Source organism: Conger conger, chromosome 3, assembly GCF_963514075.1.
Source record: "Conger conger chromosome 3, fConCon1.1, whole genome shotgun sequence".
Classification (NCBI taxonomy): Eukaryota; Metazoa; Chordata; class Actinopteri; order Anguilliformes; family Congridae; genus Conger; species Conger conger.
This window is the reverse complement of record NC_083762.1, coordinates 4171669-4189604: the sequence shown is the minus strand read 5'-3', so window position 1 is coordinate 4189604 and position 17936 is coordinate 4171669. Positions and strand designations below refer to the sequence as shown.

The window sequence follows — 17936 nt, the reverse complement described above, 5'->3', positions numbered from 1 at the left end:
GTGTATCGCGTCCTTTGTAAAGTGTCCGTAGTTCCATTTTAGTGGAGCTGTGAATCAACAAGGAATTTGTTCGCATTTTAGATGTTAATGTGTAGTTCATCAAACACACTTAAGAGCGGACGTCACATAAAACATCTAACATACATGGATACGGGTCTAGTGAGATGCCAGTACTTAGATCAATAACATTATGGATGCTGACTGTTTAAGCTAAAATTGACCGACACTGTCAAGAAGCAACACAAAGCTGGAGCTAATGTGTTGAGAGTCAACGTCTCTTAATCAAAGTGAGATTGATTGTTGAATGAAGTGGAACAGAGCCCTCTTGTGGCAATTTGTGGAATAGATACATTTGCGATCCACATTCTCTGCCTGGGAACGCTGTTGAATTACATTACATTACAGGCATTCTGCGGGCACTGTTGAAGCTTTTCTTTTTTGCACTGTGTCCATTTATACGGTATACAGATAAGTAATTCTGGTTGAATACCTTGCCCAAGGTAGACTCTCAAAAATGATTGTGTAAATATTCAACATACTTTTTGTGTTTCTTGCGACACATTTTGTGTCAGAGTTACTACGTTTGTGTTACAAACATGAATACATGCGCTACAAAATGGAGGATTTAGCTATCCTCATCTGCGACACGGAGATGTGTAAAAAAAATAAGGCATCTGTCTTGAGAGCGTGCAAGCACAATTTTCTACCAGTCAATCGACTTTCCGTTACTGTAAGCGTTGCTGAGAAAGGTAATATTATTACAAAACAATATTAAATAATATAAAGAGTAATATAAAACGATGAATCACGGTCCATGTGTGGGTGGGGCTCCAATCAGAAGCGCCGTTTCCATTCAAACATAACCTTTGACCTATGACATAATGCTAGCTACATTACATTATTGCCATTTGGGCCCAACGGCTGGGTGGAATTTATTGTGGCTACACTGGCATTTGAACCACCAACCTTGCCTGTCCCAGTCATTTACCTTAACCACTACGCTACGGGCCGCCCATATGGCTAACATTTAGTGCAGCCAATATTAAGTTAACTAATCTCAGAAACTGCTGGTTTCTTTTCTGAAGGGAGTGAGGGACTGTACTTCTAGATTTGTGTTCCTTAACATCCTTCTAGGCAGCATGGATGGTGCAGTGGGTAGCACTGCTGCCTCACAGCAAGGAGGTCCTGGGTTCGAATCCCCGTCGGCCGGGGCCTCTCTGTGCAGAGTTAGCATGTTCTCCCTGTGTTTGCGTGGCTTTCCTTCCGGGTACTCCGGTTTCCTCCCGCAGTCGCAAAGACATGCAGGTTAGGCTGATTGGAGAGTCTAAATTGCCCGTAGGTATGAGGGTGTGAGTGAATGGTGTGTGTGTGCCCTGCAATGGACTGGCGACCTGTCCAGGGTGTATTCCTGCCTTTCGCCCAATGTATGCTGGGATAGGCTCCAGCATTCCAGCGACCCTGTTCAGGATAAGCGGGTTAAGATAATGAATGAATGAACTTTCTTCTAGATTTTTGTGGGACAGGAGCGGGCCCTATGAGAATGTGATCTCTGCATGCTGTTAGGTTTCTGATCAGCCCTGCGGTAAAAAATCCAGTGATGTCAGCTTAACTAGCTTGAGAATTGGTAAACTGGTCTAGCTGGGTATGAGCTGGTCAACCAGCATGGCCAAGCTGGTCATGAAGCTGGTCTAGATGGGTATGAGCTGGTCAACCAGCTTGGCCAAGCTGGTCAAAAGCCGGTCTGAACTGGGCAACCAGCTACGAGCTGTGTCAAAACCTAGCTTGAGCTGTGTTTTTCAGCAGGGAGCACATTCCACATTACCTCATCAGGCCCCGTACCCAGAGGTATAGCGACCACTGGTACAGGCCTCCCAAACTCTGTTTCTAGGGCTGGAACCTAGGCTATGCTCCCGACTCAGCAGTCAGTCGCAACTCATAATTATATACTTAAATAAGATGGAGAAGCTTGCCACCTTTAACAGAGCTCAAACTTACTCCAAAATTAATATTATATATATGTGCATGTTGTCATATTGCACATCTACGAGCAGCCATCAAAAATACTACTCATATACTTTCAATTTGCAACATGCTTGTTTCTAAAACTTGTTCCTACTGTAGCCTATTTGCTGTTTAAGCTAATAGCCACAGTCACACAGCACAGTTACAAAAACATGCATACCAACATTTCTCTCTCTCTGCCCTCTACACTGATTGCGCTACGTACCCTGAGGGGTAGTAACCCGCAAATATGGCTGGTTTTACGGTCCCAGCCCTGTCTGGGAAATGTCGATCCCCTAAACAGTATTTATGCAGCAAAATAACACAACTCTCCCTAACATTACTGATCAAAAGAAACCGCTCTACGCACCACACCAAGGATCGCAAAACCAGATGGAAGGAAAACCACACACCCGAGGTAACAGGTATCATGCTGGGTTGCACAACACCACCAGAAGGAGCAAACTTCAGACACCTCGCCCCTTGTAAGCCTCGAATCTTACACGGATGAAAGCAGATCACGTCGGGGTCACCAACTGTAAAACCTCACGCTAACCCTGTCATGGTTTTCACTGTCAACTTCTGGAAATTCCTGTATTTACAGCTCTAGACCTCTAGAGGGCTTGCCGGCTTAGCTCAGCAGGAGAGATTGCCTCCCACATGTGGAATGCGGGTGTAATCATGGTCGATTGCAGTCAGCTGCTTGGAGAGCTATTTAAGTCTCTTCCTAGCACTGCTCTGAGCTTTGGTATTTCTGTTTGACGCATGCACAGAGCTGGTATTGAGGTCTAAAGGTAGACAGACAGACAGACAGACAGACAGACAGAGAGAGAGTTGTTCCAAGACTGAATTTAATTCAGTTAGAAATTAGAAATAGATAAGTTTAGGGTCCTATTTTTGTTTTCCTTTGGGTTGGTTAGCTCCTGAGAACCTTCCCTAGTTTTGTTTCTTGGTTCCGCCTCTGTTTTGAGGTCTGTTTTCTTGACCATTTTAGTTCTAGTCATATTTTCGGTTGGTAGATCGGGGAGTTTTGTTCCCTTTTTCTGTTATTTTCCTCATGTATTTTAGTGGTTATCCAACATATTATTGGTAACTTTGTGATCCCTTCCCAGTCGCTCTTGGTCTCCCACCCCTGCTCCCTCACAGAACATCCATCCATCCATCCATCCATCATCACCCGCTTATCCGGAGTCGGGTCGCGGTGGCAGTAGGCAAAGCCGGGTATTCCAGGCGTCCCTCTCCCCAGCAACGCATTCTAGCTCCTCCTGGGGGATCCCGAGGCGTTCCCAGGCCAGGAGAGATATATAATCTCTCCAGCGGGCTCTGGGTCTCCCTCGGGGTCTCCGCCCAGTTGGACGAGCCCGGAAAACCTCCAAGGGGAGGCGCTCGGGAGGCATCCTGATCAGATGCCCAAACCACCTCAATTGGCTCCTTTCGACGCAAAGGAGCAGCGGCTCTACTCCGAGCTCCCTCCGGATGTCCAAGCTCCTCACCCTATCTCTAAGGCTGAGCCCGGCCACCCTACGGAGGAAGCTCATTTCGGCCGCTTGTATACGCAATCTCGTTCTTTCGGTCACTACCCAAAGCTTGTGACCATAGGTGAGGGTTGGGACGTAGATCGACCAGTAAATCGAGAGCTTCGCCTTCCGGCTCAGCTCCCTCTTCACCACGACGGTCCGGTGCAACGCCCGCATTACTGCTGACGCTGCACCGATCCGCCTGTCGATCTCACGCTCCCTTCTACTCTCACTCGTGAACAAGACCCCGAGATACTTGAACTCCTTCACTTGGGGCAAAGACTCGTTCCCAACCCGGAGGGAGCAATCCACCGTTTTCCGGCAGAGAACCATGGCCTCGGACTTGGAGGTGCTGACTCTCATCCCGGCCGCTTCACACTCGGCTGCAAACCGCTCCAGTACATGCTGTCACGGTCCGATGAAGCCAGCAGAACCACATCATCCGCAAAAAGCAGAGATGCGATTCTGAGGTCACCAAACTGGACACTCTCCTCACCTCGGCTGCGCCTTGAGATCCTGTCCATGAATACCACACACAGGACCAGTGACAAGGGGCAACCTTGGCGGCGTCCAACACCCACAGGAAACGTGCTTGACTTTGTGCCGAGAATGCAGACACAGCTTTCACTTTAGTTATATAGGGACCGGATGGCTCGTAACAACGGCCCCGATACCCTATATTCCCGCAGTACACCCAACAGGGTTCCCCGGGGGACACGGTTGAAAGCCCTCTCCAAGTCCACAAAGCACATGTGGACTGGATGGGCAAACTCCCATGACCCCGCCAGCAACCCTGCCAAGGTAAAGAGCTGGTCCACTGTTCCGCGACCAGGACGGAAGCCACATCGCTCCTCCTGAATCCAAGGTTCGACCGTCGGTCGGAGCCTCCTTTCCAGCACCCTAGAGTAAGCTTTCCCGGGGAGGCTGAGGAGTCTGATACCCCGATAATTGGAGCCGACCCTCCGGTCCCCCTTCTTGAAAATGGGGACCACCACCCCGGTCTGCCACTCTGCAGGTACTGTCCCCGACCTCCACGCGACAGAACTTCCTCGAAGCCAACCGAAACTCCTTGCTTCGGTGGCTGCCGAAGCCGCAGCCCTTCTGGCCCCCCGGTACCTGTCTGCTGCTTCAGGGGACCCCCGGGCCAGCCAAGCCCGAAAGGCCTCCTTCTTCAGCTTGACGGCCTCCCTCACCCCTGGTGTCGACCAGCAGGTTCTTGGGTTGCCGCCCCGACAGGCACCGATGACCTTCTGGCCACAGCTCCTGCTTGCCGCCTCCGCAATGGAGGCTTTGAACATGGCCCACTCGGACTCCATGTCCCCAGCTTCCCCCGGGATGCGTGAGAAGTTCCTCCGGAGGTGGGAGTTGAAGACCTCGCGAACAGGGGCCTCCACCAGACGTTCCCAGTTCACCCTCACTACACGTTTGGGTTTACCGGGTCTGTCCGGCAGCCTCCCCGGCCACTTGGTCCAACTCACCACCAGGTGGTGATCAGTTGACAGCTCTGCTCCTCTCTTCACCCGAGTGTCCAAGACATACGGCCGCAGGTCTGATGATACGACCACAAAGTCAATCATCGATCTTTGGCCTAAGGTGCTCTGGTACCAAGTACACTTATGAGCTACCCTATGCTCGAACATGGTGTTTGTTATCGACAATCCATGACCAGCACAGAAGTCCAATAACAAAACACTGCTTGGGTTCAGATCAGGCAGGCCATTCCTCCCAATCACCCCCCTCCAGGTTTCTCCGTCATTGCCCATGTGAGCGTTGAAGTCGCCCAGCAGAACTATGGAGTCTCTCCTTTCCAGGATGCCGCCCAGTGACTCCAAGAAGGCCGGATACACTGAACTGCCGTTTGCTGCATAAGCACAAATGACAGTCAGAGCTTTCCCCCCAGCGACACGTAGTCGCAGAGAGGCGACCCTCTCATTCCCCGGGTGGAACTCCAACACAGTGGCGCTCAGCCGGTGGCTTGTGAGTATCCCCACACCCACCCGGCGCCTCTCACCTTGAGCAACTCCAGAAAAGAACAGAGTCCAGCCCCTCTCCAGGAGTTTGGTTCCGGAACCAGTACTGTGCATGGAGGTGAGCCCAACTATATCTAGTTGGTACCGCTCCACCTCCCGCACTAGCTCCGGTTCCTTCCCCACCAGAGAGGTGACGTTCCACGTCCCCAGAACCAGTCTGCGAAGCCGGCGATCAGCACGCCTGGATCCCCGCCTTTGCCTACTGCCCGTTGGGCAAAGCACCCGACTCCGATGCCGACCCCTGCAGGTGGTGAGCCCACAGGGCGGTGGCCCCACGTGACCAGTTCGGGCTGTGCCCGACCGGGCCCCATGGGATAAGGCCCGGCCACCAGACGCTAACCAAGCCCCGGCCTGAAGAAAAGTGGTGTCATCGTCTCGCTGAGCAAACGAGGGGGCACAGCGAGACTCAACACCCACTCTCCTTGTACCCTGCTAGCAGTCCAGCTGAGCTGGAACCAGGCTTCTAAGAACACTGAGGCCTTTTTGGACTCCGGAGCCGTACAGTGTTTCATAGATTCCCAGTGGGCGAAGGCACTGGGCATCCCATCCTACTCTCTAACACACCCTCGTTACATATCAGTCCTGGACGGGCGCCCATTGGGCACCGGGCTAGTACAGAGGATAATCATCCCTCTGACCATGCACATCGCGCGGGGCGAACACACTGAACGTATCCAGTTCTTTTTAATTCACTCCCCTACCTTACCTCTAGTCTTAGGTCATTCGTGGCTGGTTCAACACAAGCCTCAGGTCGACTGGGGCAGGGTGGGAGAAGCTATCCTCCAGTGGGGTCCCCAGTGCACATCTCATTGTGGGCAGCTATCACCGAGCACCGCGGAGACGGGCGGCCCCGAGCTAGATACTGCCATTGATAGCGAGGAGGAGGAGGCTGGTTTTTTGATTGATCAGGGGGGGTCCCTGCCACCATCTGAGGCGGGGAAGGAGAGTTTGGCCTGGGATTCGCTAGTGGACTGGGAACTTCTGGTGGACAATTGGTCCGGCGAGGAGTTCTCCGACTCTGACCCTTTTGGGGAGGTGACACCCTTAGTTCCATCAGGAAAAGAGGGGGAGAGAGTGATGGGAGCGCACACCTTCCCATTGCCAGCAAATGTTCCCCACAAATACATGGATTTAGCGGAGGTGTTCAGTAAACAGCGTGCCACTGTTTTACCACCCCATCGGCCCTATGATTGTGCAATAAATTTATATCCAGGTACAGTGCATCCTAGGGGCTCTCTATACTCCTTATCCATCCCTGAAAGCACAGTAATGAAAGAGTATATTAAGGAAGCACTGGCCAACGTGTTTATTAGACTCTCCACATCACCGGCGGGCGCCGGCTTCTTTTTTGTGGGGAAAAAAGATGGAGGGCTAAGGCCCTGTATTGACTACCGGGGATTGAACAGCATTACCATAAAGAACCGGTACCCCCTTCCCCTGATGAACTCGGCATTCGAACGGCTGCAGGGGGTGTCCGTGTTCTCAAAACTAGACCTCCGCAACGCCTACAACCTGGTACACATCCGGGAGGGGGATGAGTGGAAGACCGCTTTTAATTCCCACAGCGGCCACTACGAGTACTTGGTGATGCCGTTCGGGCTCAGTAACTCCCCCTCCATATTCCAGGCACTTGTTAATGATGTGCTCAGAGAGATGTTGGAGAAGTTTGATTTTGTATATATAGACGATATATTGATCTTCTCCAAATCTCAGGGTGAGCACGTCAATCACGTAAAACAAGTCCTCAAGTGCCTGCTGGATGCACGCCTATTTGTGAAGGCAGAGAAGTGCGTGTTCCACACCACATCCGTCTCCTTTGTGGGGTTCATCATATCTGAGGGGCAGCTCAGAATGGACCCCAGGAAAGTGGCGGCAGTCAGGGACTGGCCCACCCCTGGCACAGTGAAGCAGGTGCAACGGTTTCTGGGGTTTGCTCATTTTTACCGCAGATTCATTCGCAACTTCAGCGCCGTAGTGGCTCCCATCACTGCACTCACCCGGAACACACCTTCTCGGTGTTATGTATGGTGCAGGGAACCCAGACGCAGACCACAGGATAATCCAAAAGAGTAGTTTTAATGTCCAGTAGTCACAAGCCAAGAGATCCAGTACACAGCCAAAAACGAAAAGCAAAAGAATGGTCGAAAAAACAAGCGAGAGGTCAAAATCCAGAAAATCACAGGGCGAAGGTAAAGCAGGGCAAAAGCAAAGTCGAAGTCAAGGCAAAGGGGTGTCTTTCAAGAATCTCTATAACAAGGCTTACAATCAATCGGCACTTATCAAGATCAACGTTCTGACAACGAAGCATACTGAGACTGAGGTTTAAATACAAGAGGGAAGGTGACAATCTAGGCGGGGCAGAGGAAAAGGTGGGCTAAACAAATGGACAACAGGTGGGGAAACACAATAGGGTAATAACATAATAACGGGAGGGAGACGAAAACGCGGACTGGATGCACGAAACAAAACATGTAAAACATACGGCTCCGGATTAGGGAGTAGACATTTGCATAGTTAGAAGACGTACTGATAGTTAGAGACACTTCGCTGAAACTAAACGAGTAATCAGGGATAGCATAGGGAGGCGGAGTTATAGAACAGTGCAGAAATACTAAGAGATAGCGTTAGTGAGTTAGCTACGTGAATATTTCTAAACTACCCAATAAAAGTGATTGTTTGTTAGTTAGTTAGACACACAGTAAGTGTATTAATCGGATTAGTACTGTACAAAACCTAGATTAGTAGTAGTTAGTAAGAATCCTGCTTTACAACATTTAACTATCAAGAAAAAGCAGGAAGTAAGAATCGCGAGTTTAGAAAAAATGTTGAACCCCGAAAACTACCGTAACCACCCGAATAGTGGGGCACACAGACAGGGGAGTGACTAGACTGATAAACATTCAGACGTAGACATAACAGGGGAGGACAATAGAGAACTGTAATGGGAAAACATAAACCAGGTACTATGAGAAATGAATAATAAACAAGAATAAACATGAAAACATACAGAACAAATACAGAAACATTACACTCGGTTCCAATGCAACCCAAAAGCCCAAGCAGCTTTTACCGAGCTGAAGAAGCGCTTCTCCTCTGAACCTATTTTAATCACCCCTAACCCCTCCCTCCTCTTTATTGTGGAGGTCGATGCCTCGGAGCAGGGGGCAGGAGCTGTTCTGTCCCAGCGGTCACCTCTCGATGGGAAAGTACAGCCGTGTGCGTATTTTTCCCGGGCACTTTCACCAGCCGAGAGGAATTATCACGTGGGGGACAGAGAACTGCTGGTGGTTAAGCTGGCACTGGAGGAGTGGCGACACTGGTTAGAGGGGGCTGAGCACAATAGTAATTCAGAAAGTGGTCTAATAGTAATAAGGATTATCACTCAAAGGTTATTTGTAATCACGTGATTGTCTTTATGTTGACACACATTGTCAATTAAGAATCAATTAAGAAAATTACCCTTACAAGGCACATGGCTTTCACTGGGGCAGAGCTCCACACAGTTTCTCCCTGGTTCCTGGTTGGTTATGATGTCCAAGGTTTGCTGTTGCAGAAATGAAACCATTGCACCAGTCGCACTGAAACAATCAGAATAATACCAAACATGAATATTACCTAAAATGACTTTGTCATGAAACATCCGATGCTTTATGCATACTTTCAGGGAAACTGAGGAATGAGGGAGATGTGAAAGGGAGGGAGTAAGGAAGGGGAGTCGAAGAGAATAATGTCTGGGCCCAACAGGCCGTGCTTTCTGAAACCTTCCCGCACCTTAAAGGATGGCGCACGCTGATAGGAGGGTGAGGGTTAAATTACTTTACAGCCACATATTGCCACCGTACCAGAGAAAGCCAGCAAGCTGGCCAGCGCACTGAGTGACAATGCGCTGTTTTTTGTGACCTATTTTTACACAGGTACATCATTTCCATACAATGCAAGGAAACTTGAGACGGGTGCGTTGGGGTTGGACCCAAAATGCACGACTCAGAAACAATAGTAAAATAAAGTCCCGTTAGGGCTTTATTCGGGACGAGTCCCAGGAGCGTAGTCAACACAAGCAAAATCCATACACGAAGATCCAGCCAAACAAATACAAAACAAACAAAAAGCACAGTGCCGAGGGAAGAGGCAATCTCATAGTCGGTAGGCGTGCAGGGAGGTCCGGTAGCAGGAGACCTGTCAGCGGGGCAGATGAACAGGCGGACAGCAGGCAGAGGCGTAGTCGTGGGCGAAGCGGGAGTCGAAACCATGAAACAATCAGCGGGGCAAAAGTACAAAAACGGTAGGCGGGGACGTAGTCAAGAAACAAACGAAGGTCACAAAACAGAAATCAATAATCAATAGTCGATGACGGGCTTGGATCGTAACGTGTAATCAAAACAGTAAATGCTCAAGAGTTGCGTGGAAAACAGAGGCAGACAATTTCGCAGTGAACAGTTGCGCGACTGGGCTATAAATGCAGGTGTAGACAGGTGTAGACAATTAGTTAGAGAGTAGCAAGGAAATGGAAAACAGGTGCGATGGATGACAAGTTTAACAAGGAGATTAGTAATCGTTAGTAATAAACCTATCCTGCCCTAGCATTAGTAAATTAGTAAATGACATGCACGAGAAACGTAAGGTAACATGAACACATGATTAGTTTGTTAGTCTCTACCCAATCCTGATCTAGCGTTAGTAGTTTTAGTAAATAGACAAATAGAAACAATAGGAAGTGAATGACAGAAGGAGAGAGAGAGAAAAGGCGGAACGCAAGGTTTGCGGAAAAACATGTAAAAGTGTATGCATAAACCGTGACCAGTTACGTAACAATAAACATAAATCAAAACATGACACAACGCGAAAACTAAGACGATAATCACTCAACATAACCAGGTAATAAAATCGTACGAAAACATAACTAGACATGACTAAACAACATGACAAACCTAGACAACATAATACATGACGAGACAGACCTGAAACGTGACAAAACTGTTTAGCATAACAATAATTGTGTTGGTATCAAGCAAATCGCTGTTGCATTATAATGATGATTATGATTCATGATAGATCATAATTTGACTGCTAAAATTATATCCATTAAATTTGACCCCCCTCCCCGGGATACATATAAGCACAGAGGTTGGCTCCTAGAATGACCGCACATGAAGGAAGGCTGTTTAACACACACTCCCCCGTGCAGTACACAGCACACACGCACCGAAGGCTGGCAAACACACACTCCCCCGTGCAGTACACAGCACACACGCACCGAAGGCTGGCAAACACACACTCCCCCGTGCAGTACACAGCACACACGCACCGAAGGCTGTTTGTCTGGACAGAAGCCGACAGGCAGCACACTTCATCATCAGATCATATTTAATCACGATATTTCTTTTGGGAACTTGACCTTTAATAAACTTTTGGTCTGACTCCACTGGGGTTAAGTTTCCAGGGAGCAGAATTTCCCCCAGAGAGAGAGAGAGAGAGAGAGAGAGAGAGAGAGAGAGAGAGAGAGAGAGAGAGAGAGAGAGGCAGAGAGAGACAGAGAGAGAGAGAGAGAGAGAGAGACAGAGAGGCAGAGAGAGAGAGAGAGAGAGAGAGAGGCAGAGAGGGAGAGGCAGAGAGCGAGAGGTGTATATAAACCCACAGCACCACCTCTCTCTGTCTCTCTCTCTTCATTAGTCTCACACTCACTCGCTCCGTCACTCCTGCACCACAGACGAGCCGCGTGACCCTCGCCATGATCGCTCGCCTCCTCCTGGTCCTCGCGCTCATCGCCAGCCTGGCTTCCGCCGCCCGTACGTGACGCTCCATCCAATCTCTTCCTTTTAATGCGCGCTCCATCCTGCGCTCCCGGTCCAAATGCTTCTGACATTCTTAAAAAGATTAAATAAAATAAAAAGTTATGTTATTTTTAGAAAAAAAAAGGACAAGTATTTAATTACAAGTGTGTTGGATGACAAGAACATGTTGCAGTAAAAATATTTTCAATAATATATATTTTATGTTATTTTAACTGAATGTGCCTTATGCTAAGATAAATGCTGTATAGGGCTCAGGGAAGCTGCAGTTGAATGTCCTCCGGAGGTTTGGTGTTTTTTTAAATGTACTAAGTTTTGTTTTGTTGTTTTGTTTCCAGCTGAGCTGCCCTGGGGGAGGTGTATGTGTTTTGAAACCAGGAGCAGAATCGGGCCGACCTGGGCCATCCACAAAATGGAGGTCTATCACCCGTCCATAGCGTGCAATAAAATGGAGATTGTGTAAGTCAAACCATCAGGTCTTTTACATTACGGTGGAGGGCAATTATTTAGCCAAACCATCAGGTCTTTTACATTACAGTGGAGGGCAATTATTTAGCTGATGCTTTTTTTCCCAACTACAGTTCCTACAGTTGATTAGACTAACCAGGGCCCCAGTTATGTACCTTAGCTTATGTACCTCAGATCAGATGGTGTCCTACAGATGCCAAATTTATTACTAAATATTATTACTAAATAATTATACTAATTATTAACATGCATTGTGTATATATCAATATGAACTGTAAATATATTATTGTAAATATCATATTGCTTATTGAAATACAGCAATACAGCATTGTTATCTATACACCAAAAATATAATAATAAAACATTTTTTTAAAATCATTTTACAGTATATTGTCGCATGTTATATAACGCATTGACATTTTGTAAGATAAAATCGTGCACATTGCCGTAACTGTGGCTGATCCCGTTTGTGACCATACATCACGTGTCCATGTTTCCTGTACGTTTTCCCAACGTTTTCCCCGCGTTTCCGCAGCGTTCACCTCAAGAACGGGGTGCAGTACTGCCTGGACCCCGAAGCGAAGAAGGTCCAGGAGATCATTCAGAAACTACCGAACAGGTGAGAGCGACAAAGACGGCAGGCTCCTGGACATCCACATATTATTATTATTATTATTATTATTATTATTATTATTATCATCATCAATAATCATTATTATAAAAATCATCATCATCATCATCCATTTTATTTATAAACTGCTTTTCCCACGCTGCATAAACAGTAAAACAGCACGGGTAAAACACAGACTACATGGAACTTTAAATGGTTCTTTTTCTCAGCGTCCCATGTTAGCGTTGAACATGTCTGGTACATAATCGTTGTTAATGATTTCAACCAATCGGGTGACGGTTCTGTCTTTCTGCAGCAATTCTGCTCCCACCGTTTCTCCCGAGGACCTCTGGGCTCCCGTCTGATGTCATCATCACTGACCAATCAGAACTGCTTCCTGAATAACTTTTGCCGTATTCCATATCCATGGCTAAAAAACCTTTGCAAAAACAGAGCTATATTTCTATCGTATCGCAGAGCACTTTTATTTTGTTTGTGTGTATATATGATAAAGTCATTAGCATACTTATGCTATTGTTGTTGCGTTTCATGCTTCTATCCTGTAACCGATGAGTAATCTTTGATTAAATTTTAAAAACATTTTAAAAAAGTTTTTAAATAAAACTTGTGAAACTTACCTAATTGTATCGCGTCCTTTGTAAAGTGTCCGTGGTTCCATTTCGGTGGAGCTGTGAATCAACAAGGAATTTGTTAGCATTTTAGATGTTAATGTGTAGTTCATCAAACACACTTAAGAGCGGACGTCACATAAAATATCTAACATACATGGATACAGGTCTAGTGAGATGCCAGTCAAAGTGAGATTGATTGTTGAGTGAAGTGGAACAGAGCCCTCTTGTGGCCATTTGTGGAATAGATACATTTGCAATCGATATAATTTGCCTGGGAACGCTGTTGAATTACATTACATTACAGGCATTCTGCGGGCACTCGGTTGAAGCGTTTCTTTTTTGCACTGTGTCCATTTATACAGCATACAGGTGTATGTATACTGAAGTAATTCTGGTTGAATACCTTGCCCAAGGTAGACTCTCAAAAATGATTGTGTAAATATTCAACATACTTTTTGTGTTTCTTGCGACACATTTTGTGTCAAAGTTACTACGTTTGTGTTACAAATATGAATACATGCGCTACAAAATGGAGGATTTAACTATCCTTATCTACAACGCGGAGATGTGTTAAAAAGAAAATGGCATCTGTTTAGAGAGCATGCAAGCACAATTTTCTACCAGTCGATCGACTTTCCGTTACTGTAAGCGTTGCTGGGTAAGGTAATATTCCATCCATCCATCCATCCATTATCTGATCCCGCTTATCCTGAACAGGGTCGCGGGGCTGGAGCCTATAACAGCATACATTGGGCGAAAGGCAGGAATACACCCTGGACAGGTCACCAGTCCATCGCAGGGCACACACACCATTCACTCACACACTCATACCTACGGACAATTTAGACTCTCCAATCAGCCTAACCTGCATGTCTTTAGACTGTGGGAGGAAACCGGAGTACCCGGAGGAAACCCACACAGACACGGGGAGAACATGCAAACTCCGCACAGAGAGGCCCCGGCCGACGGGGATCCGAACCCAGGACCTCCTTGCTGTGAGGCGGCAGTGCTACCCACTACACCATCCGTGCCGCCTAAGGTAATATTACATAAAAATATTAAAAAATATAAAGAGTAATGTAAAAAGATGAATGGCTACATTACATTATTGGCATTTGGGCCCAACAGCTGTGTGGAATTTATTGTGGCTACACTGGCATTTCAACCACCAACCTTGCCTGTCCCAGTCATGTACCTTAACCACTACGCTACAGGCCGCCCATATGGCTAACATTTAGTCAATTTTAAGTTAACTAATCTCAGAAACTGCTGGTTTCTTTTCTGAAGGGAGTGAGGGAGTGTACTTCTAGATTTGTGTTCCTTAACTTCCTTCTAGGCAGCACGGATGGTGCAGTGGGTAGCACTGCCGCCTCACAGCAAGGAGGTCCTGGGTTCGAATCCCCGTCAGCTGGGGGAGTTAGCATGTTCTCCCCGTGTTTGCGTGGCTTTCCTTCCGGGTACTCCGGTTTCCTCCAACAGTCCAAAGACATGCAGGTTAGGCTGATTGGAGAGTCTAAATTGCCCATAGGTATGAGTGTGTGAGTGAAATGTATGCTGGGATAGGCTCCAGCCCCCCTGTGACCCTGTTCAGGATAAGCGGGTTAAGATAATGGATGGATGAATGAACTTTCTTCTAGATTTTTGTGGGAGAGGAGCGGGCCCTATGAGAATGTGATCTCTGCACGCTGTTAGGTTTCTGATCAGCCCAGCGGTAAGAAAATCCAGTGATGTCAGCTTAACTAGCTTGAGAATTGGTAAACTGGTCTAGCTGGGTATGAGCTGGTCATAAAGCTGGTCTAGCTGGGTATGAGCTGGTCAACCAGCATGGCCAAGGTGGTCATGAAGCTGGTCTGAACTAGGCAACCAGCTACCAGCTGTGTCAAAACCTAGCTTGAGCTGTGTTTTCAAGCAGGGAGCACATTCCACATTACCTCACAGTTTCATACAGATTTGCTCATAACAGACTATCCACCAGTCGCAATGAATCAACATATGTTATGAATGTGCCAGAGTTACCGTTTAGTACAGCATTACATTACATTACATTACATTACATTACAAGGCATTTAGCAGACGCTCTTATCCAGAGTGATGTACAATGAAGTGCAGATCAAACACAAGTACAAGTGCGAAGAGGACCTGAGAGGACAGTACAGTTCCGAGTCCTAGTGTAACCATACAGATACAATCGGAACCCTTGAGGAATACATCAACTTCCAGACTAGCATATGACGGTTGGCAGTTAGAATACCCCTAGTACAACAATACAATAGCTAATACAAAAATACAACAATATCTATACAACTATATAAGTGCCATTACAGTCTATGGCATATATTGTTATGCCGGGGGGAACAGAGGAACCAAAAGCAGACAGGGGTGAAGAAGAAATGACGGATTGAATTGCAACAGCAGGGGCAGACACAGCGGGGTCAAAAACCAGGGGATCAGTCCAACAAGGCAGAGGTACAGATATCCACAACACACAAAGAAGAGTCCAGGGAAGCAGGCAGGGGTCAAAACAGGAAATCCAGATATACAAAGGCAAGGACAAGGGCAAGGAAACAAGGAGGCTAGAACTGGGGGAAGGAATAAAGGGCTCAGGACTCAGAAAACAGAACAAGATGAACCAGCAGTGTGCAACTGAAAAGGACAGGTATAAATACACAGGGGAATGAGACAAACTAGGCGGGGCATGGGAGTGAGGGAAGTCTAACCAATAAACATCAGGTGAGACACATGAAAGGGTAATAGCACAATAACAAGGCCGAAACGAAAACACGGACTGGACTCACACATGTAATACAAATGGCTCCGGACAAGAGAGTAGACAATTGCAGAGAATCAAGAGATGCAGAGATACGGAGAGACAGGTGCGAATACTTCGCTGAAACTAAGCAAGTAATCAGTGATAGAATAGGGAGGCGGAGTTACAGAACAGAATTGAAACTGGAGATGCGTTAATAAGTTAGTTAAGTGATTTCAATTACAAATACCCGAAACTAGTGAATGTTAGTTTGTTAGTTTGACGAACATATTAGTGTGTTAATATAATTAGTACTGTACAACTTCTATGTTAGTTGGGATTAGTATATTAGTGCTATGTACGAACATGAAATGGAGAGAAAGCAGGATGTAAGGAATGCAAGATTGGAAGGAAGGTTGAACCCCGGAACTACCATACCCGAATAGTGGGGCACGCAGACAAGGGAGTGACTGGGCTAGTAAACATTCAGACTCAGACATCACAGGGGAAGACGAGTGCAAAGACTAATGAATTTAAACACAACACCAGGCATGAAATATGAAAAATAATAAATTACAAGAATAATGATAAACAATTAAACTAACAGACAGAACACAGGAACATAACATATATAAGGCTAATCATCGTGGGGGGTTAGGGAGGGAAAGGTGTAGCATGAAGAGATGAGTCTTCAGTCTGCGCTTGAAAGGTCAGAGACTCTGCCGTTCTGACATCCACCGGGAGGTCATTCCACCACCGTGGGACCAGGACAGACAGCAGTCGTGAGCGTGAAGTGCAGGCTGATCCCTGAACTGCCAGGTATGCGAGCACCAAAGTTTTTAATTTGATGCGAGCCATTGGCAGCCAGTGGAGATTACGGAGCAGGGGGGTGACATGTGAATGTCTGGGAACATTGAATACCAGACAGGCTGCAGCATTCTGGATCAGTTGTAGGGGTCTGATGGCAGATGCTGGAAGGCCAGCCAGCAGAGAATTGCAATAGTCCAGGCGGGACAGGACCATTGCTTGAACAAGGAGCTGAGTGGAGTAGGTGGTGAGAAAGGGTTGGATTCTCCGGATATTATACAGGACGAACCTGCAAAATGGGGGCACGTCATAGCTAATAGACAGTTCTCAGTACCACGCCCAGACTTTTATAGTGGGAAATTTAGGCTTTGAAAAATAAGTTTTAAAATACATTTAAATGACTTAAGAATAGAAAAATTATGCACATTTGTTTTATTGTTGCCTAAAGACAACTGGAAGGTGTCATTTTCGATCACCATGTTACTCCTTTTAATGAACTCTAACAAGGTTTGGAGTTCAGGTTCAAATCTTGATTGCTCTTTCTGCATTATGTACACATTTTCTATTTAACCCTGTAATGTGTGAGGTCACAAATATGTGATTATGACGTTAACATGACTGGACATTCTAATGCTGATGTAACAATCGCTGCTGGAGATTGAATGCAGTGGAGTTCTAGAACACTGCCTAAGAATTTTTAAGGAAAAAAAAAACATACAAAAAAAAACTGGTCTTCAAAGGGTTAATTAGTTAACTATATTATCCATCCATCCCATCCATTATCTGAACCTGCTTATCCTGAACAGGGTCACAGGGGGGCTGGAGCCTATCCCAGCATACATTGGGCAAATGGCAGGAATACACCCTGGACTGGTCACCTGTCCATCGCAGGGCACACACACCATTCTCTCACACACTCATACCTATGGGCAATTTAGACTCTCCAATCCGCCTAACCTGCATGTCTTTGGACTGCGGGAGGAAACCGGAGTACCCGGAGGGAACCCACGCATACACACAGAGAGGCCCCAGCCGACGGGGATTCAAACCCAGGACCTCCTTGCTGTGAGGCAGCAGTGCTACCCATTGCACCATCCGTGCCGCCCAACTATATTACTATTAGTAATATTATTCTTACCAGCACCAAATCATGACACCTGATTAAGTATTAACTTATTTTTGAGAGCCCGTGTTATTTTTCTGGCAGTGTTCCTTTAATGTAGCTCGCTGCTCAAGTGTTGCACTTGTTTATGTGACTTAGCTTAATGTTCAATAGGGTAGTAGGCATGTTGTCCTTGTTGTCTAGGACTTGTTGTCTCTGTTTCTTTTGGGCATT

General features: G+C 46.8%; 1 protein-coding gene across 1 annotated transcript; it reads left to right on the top strand.

Moving 5' to 3' along the window:
- The first annotated feature begins 11188 nt into the window (after positions 1-11188).
- Positions 11189-13052, top strand: LOC133125187 (alveolar macrophage chemotactic factor-like). Its single transcript, XM_061236943.1, has 4 exons — positions 11189-11334; positions 11676-11796; positions 12341-12424; positions 12732-13052. The coding sequence occupies exons 1-4, from the start codon at positions 11277-11279 to the stop codon at positions 12778-12780; spliced, it is 312 nt and encodes a 103-aa protein (XP_061092927.1). The 5' UTR covers positions 11189-11276; the 3' UTR covers positions 12781-13052.
- Positions 13053-17936: the final 4884 nt, after the last annotated feature.

Coding starts and splice junctions, on each gene's coding strand:
- LOC133125187 (XM_061236943.1), top strand. CDS start 11,277: ATGATCGCTCGCCTCCTCCTGGTCCTCGCGCTCATCGCCAGCCTGGCT. Junction 11,335..11,675: donor CAGCCTGGCTTCCGCCGCCC/GTACGTGACGCT, acceptor TTTTGTTTCCAG/CTGAGCTGCCCTGGGGGAGG. Junction 11,797..12,340: donor TGCAATAAAATGGAGATTGT/GTAAGTCAAACC, acceptor GCGTTTCCGCAG/CGTTCACCTCAAGAACGGGG.